The sequence below is a fragment of the Stegastes partitus genome, unplaced genomic scaffold (genome assembly GCF_000690725.1).
Source record: "Stegastes partitus isolate 25-593 unplaced genomic scaffold, Stegastes_partitus-1.0.2 Scaffold1418, whole genome shotgun sequence".
NCBI lineage: Eukaryota > Metazoa > Chordata > Actinopteri > Pomacentridae > Stegastes > Stegastes partitus.
The window spans coordinates 104810-112827 of record NW_007579149.1 but is presented as its reverse complement, the minus strand read 5'-3'; the positions used below and the strand labels follow the sequence as shown (position 1 = coordinate 112827).

Below are 8018 nucleotides of genomic sequence, written 5' to 3'. Positions count from 1 at the left end.
TGTACTGTTAGTTTGAGGCAGATTGATGGAACATCTGTTGAATGTTATTTGTATGATTCTACGTCAAAGGAAACCTCATTGGACCAACATCAGAAACTGCATGAGTGCAGATTTCCACGTTATCGGTTTAAAGGTTATCGTACGTACTATAACCGGCTGTATTTTGTGTTCTAATACTGTGTCAATAACATTTTGAAATCTAATGCAGTGATTGTGCAAAAAACATGGGACTGTGTGGGCCGGTGTCCTGATGGGCCAAACTCCAGGTTCCAAAAATCATGTCTGTGTTGTATCATCAGTGTTTGATTTCGTCCAAACCATGACCGCTATGCCAAATTACAAAACCTGCGCGTAATTCGGCCGCCGTGTTCCTGGCACAGAACTGAACGCTCTGAGCCAACTGGGTTCTGCAGACTCACCTTGTAGGTGTCGACCAGCCGGCCGTGGGGGAAGTGGAACGGGGCGATGAACAGCCGGACGCACTCGCTCTTCACCCCGTCCCTGTACAGGTTATCGGCGATGATACGGGCCACGAAATTCTTGCCGGTGCCGGACCAGCCGTGGAAGGAGAGCGTCAGAGGCTTGTTGGACTCGGGGTTGTTGATGAAACCCTGGATGGCTTTCAGGACCACAGACTGGGCCAGGTGCTGCCCGTGGAGCTTCGTCTGGAGGTCTCTGGCCAAACCTGCACCGTGGACGGGACAGAGATGGTCCTAAATTCTTACATTTTAAAACATGCATGAATGTAGCTTCATATATAAAAACACAAACCAGGTCCTCAAAGGTCAACTGGCCTTACAGTCTATATAGTAAGGAGCAGATTTTACCCTTTGTGTCCCCTTAACACCAAAAATAACATCTCTGATCATGTTATTACAGTCAAACAGAGACTTTTAAGGTTTAACGAGTCACTGTCAGACCACAATTAGTCACAACATCCACCTTAAATCACTGTCATATCAACAAATACTTCTTTCTGCAGAATTAACAGCCAGTAAATGTCGTTAAATTTGCTGGGAGGTTGGTCCGATTTGGATTTTACTCAGGTCCGAAAAAGTCTGAAAGCTCCAGTTTCGAGTTTCTCTCTCCAGCTCAGGCACAGGGATGCATGAGGTAATACATCGTAAAATACAAAAACAGGCTTCTGTAGGTCTACTGCCCTCACAAGTCATAAAATATACAGTAGATTTTACACTTTATGTTCCGAAAACACAAGAAATCACATCTCAAACTTCCACGTATTTCATTTCTACTCTGTGCAGCCAAATACAGATTTATTTTTTCAACTGAAGTCACTATTAAACCATATTTTGCGACAATATGCACAATTATTTTACTTCAATATCAACAAATAGTTCACAGCAGCTGATAAATGTCATTAAATTTGCAGCAGAGTGACTTTTCTACCCTGTGCATGTGCAGCAACAAACAGTCCTCAGAACACAGTCTGCAAAGGAGCTTCAATGCAAACAACTCTGAAACATCTGAAAGCTCCAGTTTTAAGTGTTTTCTGCAGCTTGCTGAAGAAAGTCAGCCGCTCTGAACATTTTTATGACAAAATAACAACCTTTTCTTTGCAAACCTGCTTAGTGATTGTAAGAAAACAGAACTTCACAAAACAAGAGTTTCACTAAATGCTGGACCTGATCTACAGCAAGTTTCAGCATCAAATGCAACTTTTATTTTGGATTTTATTGTTATTAAAGCCGTCAGAAGCCACCGATGTTTGATTAACTTGCAGGAGAAACTGTGAAACTACAATAAATCTTCTTTGTTGCACTGCACAGATGCTTTGGGATCATGATCCTGCACCATGTGTGCAGCAGCAGACAGTAAATTTAAAATCAAATCCATGTGAAGTGACTGCTGGAGGCTGCTACCTGTGATGTTGTTGGTGATCCTGCAGTCTCCGGACTCGCAGCACTGACCCAGGCTACAGTACCACTGATGCAGGAGGCTGATGTAGTCCTGAGGAAAACCTGCCCACAGATCCCTGGTCGGAACTGCAACAGCAACACAGAGTCACAGTATGAGCTCAGCTGCTGTGGGATGCAAAATGTGTGCAGGACGTTACATAAGAGGTCCAGAAATGCGCTAAATTGCCCCCCGTGTACCCGGCCGCGCTGCCTCTTACCCTGCTGTGTGGCATCGTCCTGGTTGGGCTGACACTCCCCCTCCCATATGTTGCAATAAATGTAATTAAAATAGTACGTGGAGACGTTACAGATGCTGTCGAACTGGAAGAAGTCGGCCCGCGCGCTCACGGCGCAGAGCAGCAGCGGCAGCAGCACGCGAACCATCATCGGGGAGGAGGACGATCCGAGGCGGCCGAGACGGGGACTGAGCGTCGGTTCTTCTGGCCCATTTATCTGGAGCTGCTCGGTGACCGGCGGCCTGCTGCTCCGTGTGGGATGTTTCCAGCTCCGGACGTTGGAGATGGTGGCCGAGAAGGTGCGCTCGGTTTAAGAGCCGTGCGGGGCCGGTGGGACCTCAGAGGGGCGGCGACTAATCCTATTGGAGAAACCGTGATCCGGGTCATCAGTACGGATTAGAATAGAAATACTCTATTAATCCGCAAGGGGAATTTATGTAAAATAAGGAAAAGTATTGATTCATTATTAAATAGATACATTAATTAATATTGCTAGGAAACAGACCCTGAAATAAAGGAAGCAATGCATAAATTAATGAATAAAATTTTTTAAATATATATAGTTAAAAAAAATAAATGATACTTATTCAATGATGCCTCACATTTATTTGTATTTATTTAAGGGGATTTTGATTTAATATTGCCACATGGGCCTCAGGGAACTTTTATTAAAGAAAAATACGAAATGTATTTTAGGAAACTTATTTTTAAATAATGTCACATTGCCTTACTTCTGGAGATAATTAAACTCTATTCTGGACTTTTTCAGGATTTTCATGACTTTAAAAAAAAAAAAAGTGTTTTAAGGAACTTCAAAAGCCATTTAGAAATATATTTTAAGAAACTTTTATTTAATGCCATAGTTTAAAAATGTGCTTCAGAAACTATTCCATATTTAAGTATTTTAGGAAAGTGGATTTTTCTAAAAAACACATTTATTCCAGGTAGGCTCTATTTATGGTAGATTTCATAATATTCATCTCCGTCTTCTACTCTTAACAGTATAACGTGCTCGTCTCCACCCCTGAGAAACAACCAGGTGTCTTAAACAAGCCCTCCTTCACCTGCTATATTTGCTTTCACTTCTGAAAAGGAACTAACGGTTGCGTCATTTCCGGTAGTATCCAGCAGCGTCACTCATGTTCTGGGCCAAACCTGTTGTCTCAGTCTGTACTGAACGTTATTTAACAGATATTGATTTCTGTCCAAATGTAGTTCAGCTCTTATTACAGATCATTTGGACATGATTGAACAAACAGGTTTTATTTATTCACATTTCACCCCAAATGCCTTTAATAACAAAAACATCACATGGTCATTAGATGTTTAGCGTTTATTGTCACAAGGTGCACACATGAGGTAAATATGACAGTTTCAGCTTCCATGTGTTGTTCAAACAAAGCGTCGTTTGTTTCCTTCTTGGTGGCCAAAAGCTTCACAGCTGCATGAAGAGAATAAAGAGTTATTAAAAACAACAAACCAGCAACAGAACAAAACTCTAACATTTCTGGACCACATGACCTCAGACAAAATGGAACGGTATGGGTTATAATCAACAGGAATCATTTGGCAGAATCTTTTCATCACAGGTAGAGTGGTCCGTCTGATTTAATTCAATTAGAACAAAAGATTCCACTCACCAGTTTGAGATGTGAAGTCATTTCTCCTCCTGCAGACAGAAACAGAAGAACCTTATTACAAGTCAGTGACGGGCTGATGGAGGCCAACGTCAGCGGGTCACTCAGTAACATATTTGTCCACATTATAGTTCAGGTCAGACATTTGTTAACACATCACTGAACCCACGACCGTCGTTCTGAACATTGAAGTCTTTGCTCACCTCAGTCGCCCTCATCGCCGCCCTTCAAACCGGCCTCCACATCCAGAACCTGCAGAGACGAACGCATGAGTCAAACGAGCACACCGAGTGTCAAGGTGACTGGTTCTACAGCGACCAGGTCAGCTAGAGCTAATAAAAGACTCCACGGTTTACAGTCAGTCTTCACTACGTCATCACACCGGCCAGACATCAGGACGACACCAACACACAGGCAGCTCCACCAGACCCAGATGAACCCCAAACCTGTCAGATTTTGTTGTGATGTTTAAGCTTAAAAATCACTTTTCAAATTAGATAAATAAACTTTGCAGTCCGTCTGGGTCTGAGGTGCTCAGAGTGTCACTTTCAAACTCACCAGTTTGTGTGTAAATCTTCTGTAACATGAAGAGCCACGACTCCACTGGTTCTGCAAAAGTAAAAAACATCCAGGTTAATTCATGTATACATCAGTGCTTCTCTTTTCCTTAAAACAATCCAGATCAGAATTTGAGACGAATTTCCTCAACTGGATCAGCGACCTGATTCAAATTCATCACACCTGAACAATCTGAGCTGCATCATGTTCATTTGGGATAAAACACTCACCAGTGAAGCTGAGAAGAGTCGGTCAGGAGGTCGTTCACATCTGTGGAGAAAAGAATTTCTGTTAAATATGATGCTTTAAACGCCTCAGATCAGGACGGCAGCTACAGCCGATACATCAGCTAGGAGCGAAAGACAAATAGACATTCTTCACGGTTTTATCTGCTGAACTATGCAGTCATCACTGTATCAGGTATCACTAATAAAATATGTACGTTAGACCTTTAACTCACCTTCATCCTGCCTTTTGCAGACTCTGGTTTCTGAAAAGAACGAGAACAAAAATTAGAAATCACAGCAGAACCTGATCGGCCTCCAGGCTAGTGGAGGTCGAAGCATCAGTTAGGAGCGAAAGACACTTTTCTTCGTCACAGTTATCAGCTGAACTATGCACTCATCACTGCATCCGACCCGTTTGATGATGTAAGAAGTCAAATCTGAAGCACAAACTCACCCGGAGCCAGGTCCAAAGCACGAAGACGAGGTCCAACAACATCAGGACAAGCTGCAAGTCAAATATCAGACGTTAGCAAAAGTCCAAAATGTAAATACAGAAACGTTCTATATCATGTGCACTGCATCAGAATAAAGTCATCTTTCACTCTTTTTCAGAGAGATTCCCATTGTTTTAAACAAAAATCATCATTGACAGCTTATCACAGGAACATCTGAGTGACTAATTCTGGATTAGTACCTTTTCTGGATGTCCGAGTCCATTCTGAGCCTCATGAAGGCATCTGCAGATAAAAGAAATAAAATGAGATCAAAACATCTTCAGCTGCAGCTCGTAGACGCCGAGCTCAGCGCCTCAGATTGTTTAACATGGTGGTTGGTAAGTCTCGTCATCCATCTTGTCGAGAGTAGCAAATAATTGTCATCACTGCAGCACAGAGATAGAACAGTGAAGGCAGCAGACTGATGCTTCCCCAAGACATTTATCTGTGGCTCAAATTTTAAGAATCTGCAGGAACTTGGTGTAGTAAGTTTAACACCAGCTATAAAAGAATTTCACATTTCAGCAAAGCTAGAAATCCAAATGAGCCACTGGAAACACCCCAGGGAAGCATAAACCCATATCTGCTGCCATCCAAGTAAAACCGTTCAAATCTTACCTCCTTCACCTCCTGCAGCTTCTTCATGTCTCCAGACTTCTCCAACACCTGCAGAGAAACTTTCATGAGCACCATACTGGTTGTGTGACGAGCACAGAGGAGCTTTAACAGAAAAGTCTCAGTAGAAAATTGCTCAGAAATCACTTCTGTCCACTACTCTTATACATTGAATCATCACCGACTTCTTCTCAGGATAAACAGAATGAAGTGAAGCAAAACTCACCGATCAAGCAACTGATGATTTCCAGAAGTTGGGATCAACATCGTGAACCTAAATAAAGAAAATGCATGTTAGTTGCATGTAAATGACTACATCTGATTATTGGGAACATACTGGAGTAAGTATAAACACACCACAGATGTCTGAAACTATTTCTTTGGCAACACATGAGTGTGTCATTTTAATTAAGCTGCACTTTTTATAGTCAATGATCACACTAATGATTGTCCTTTAAAGCCAAACATGATTCTGAATTAACTCCATCGCTAAGAATTTGTCACCATTCGTTTAGAAGATCAGAAACTTTGTGCACAAGAGGCTAAATTTTACTTCTAACCAGAACCAGTCAGGGGAAAAGAAAACCCATGTGCATGCTGAATTCATATTTTTGTTAAGTTCAGTTTCAGAAATCTTTTGTTATTGCAAAATCAAAACTTTGCTTCTCACCTTTCAATGTTGACTTCCATCTCTATTAAAGCTTCCATCCACAATCCTGCAAACAGATAAAAACCCACATGTTAAAACAATATTAAAATCTTGAGAAGATGAGCTTCACTGCAGCACAACCAGCATCAGGAGCTGCACCCAACTGGTTGCCACGTGCAAAGCATTCATCCACATGATTCTGCATTATCTGAACCACCATGTGCCCTAAATTATAAATACTTAATGCAATAACGAAATATTAGGTTTTAAGCTGTATGGGCTATGTGTAATGTTCTTGTTTAAACTACAGCAAACGTAATTAGTTACAGATATAATTTCTGTATTTAATCTGTTCCGTATCAATTTAACAGAATAGTCTTCACATTACAACCATAATGCATGAAATCAAGTCATTTTAAAGCATTGACAACGATTCAGCTAAAGTAGGAGCTGCAGACTGCATTACAGGAGTTACATTTTAAAGCTATTTTATCCAGTAAAAGGAACTACATTGATTCTAAATGAACACAAAACAGTAAACTAATGCAACACGCTGAGGGTGAGTTTGAGCAGCGCGCGGGCCTACAGCAGCTCCTGCAGCCTCCGTCCCATGAGGTCAGAGATGTTGGCGTTTCCTCACATGAACTCAGATGTCCCTACCAACATTTATTTCATCATGTAGTCACGGGACGGAGCTGTGAAGAGGCGACTTTTAAAAGAGTAAACACCGGCTCCACGTCAGCACAACACGAGGAGATTCAACACGTGCTGGAGGCCTGCTAATGCTAATGCTAGCGCTCAAGCTAACCGTCATGCTAGCAAGCTGCTACTGCGTCATTTCACATAAAATAGGGAAACAAAAATCAGATAAATCAGACTAAAAATACAAATAAAAAGTCAACAAGTGTGTTTACAGATAAATATTAACAGTTAAACCCTGAAGCAGAGAAGTTAGAGCAGAGAAAATAGCTCATATTCACCTGGCAGACAGCGGAGGACTGAGGTGGAGAAACGGGCGAGCGCAGCTTTTATACGCGATGCCGCAAAGGCTGATGGGAAACAGCGTCAGCGCGAGGGCGCCCCCTGCAGGTCGGAGCGGGAACATACTGAGGAGACACTACAAGAGGACGCGAGTTAAAGTCATGAACGTCATCATGAAAGTTCCCCAGTTTGGTACTTAAAGTAAGACTGGGATCGTTTTGATATGACAGCTTTATGGAAATGAATTTTAAAATATGCAAATAAAGTATTATATATATATATAAAAAAATGCACAAATTTAGATTAAATTCCAGAACAGAAAACTGAACACTGCATAAAATCAGCTGCATTAAAAAAAAAAAAAACCAAACTTGTTCTGTCATTGAAATTGTCTTTTTTGTTGTTGTTGTTGTTCTCTTGCACATTTTTTTGCACAACACTTCACATAGGACATTTTAATTAGAGTTTATATTACACTTATTGTACATTTTGCATTTAATATTTTCTTATTGTTTATTTTTGCTTTTTTATCTTTATTTATAGCGTATGTGATTTTACTCTTTGTGCTGTAATAACCACATTTCTATTCTATTCTATTCTATTTTTCCCCATTTTCTTTTGGGCAAAAGGGTTCTATAAACAAGATATAACAAAGATATAAAAAAAATCATTTTTAGTCTTTAAAATATGTTTAATACTTAAAAT

The 8018-nt window shown here is 40.9% G+C and overlaps 1 protein-coding gene and 1 long non-coding RNA gene across 5 annotated transcripts in view; both read right to left on the bottom strand.

The window, feature by feature from the left end:
* Positions 1-2452, bottom strand: part of tor3a (torsin family 3, member A) — a 6790-nt gene extending 4338 nt beyond the window's left edge. The window contains exons 1-3 of the mRNA XM_008299451.1: positions 2135-2452; positions 1881-2003; positions 420-685 (exon numbers count right to left, since the gene is read on the bottom strand). Of these exons, the coding sequence (XP_008297673.1) occupies positions 420-685; positions 1881-2003; positions 2135-2303 (558 nt within the window). The 5' untranslated portion in view covers positions 2304-2452. The remainder of the gene's footprint in view (positions 1-419; positions 686-1880; positions 2004-2134) is intronic.
* A 1018-nt stretch (positions 2453-3470) lies between these two features.
* On the bottom strand, positions 3471-7372 carry LOC103370399 (uncharacterized). 4 transcript variants are annotated; one of them, XR_520886.1, is made up of 12 exons: positions 7313-7372; positions 6354-6399; positions 5910-5957; positions 5687-5734; positions 5269-5311; positions 5028-5079; positions 4808-4843; positions 4578-4617; positions 4348-4398; positions 3993-4041; positions 3793-3821; positions 3471-3593 (listed from the first exon to the last, which is right to left on the bottom strand). It is a non-coding gene; the product is annotated as an uncharacterized LOC103370399 (long non-coding RNA). The 4 variants fall into 4 exon arrangements; XR_520883.1 differs by having other exon boundaries at positions 4808-4837; positions 5029-5079; XR_520884.1 differs by having other exon boundaries at positions 4808-4837; positions 5029-5079; positions 5696-5734.
* Positions 7373-8018: the final 646 nt, after the last annotated feature.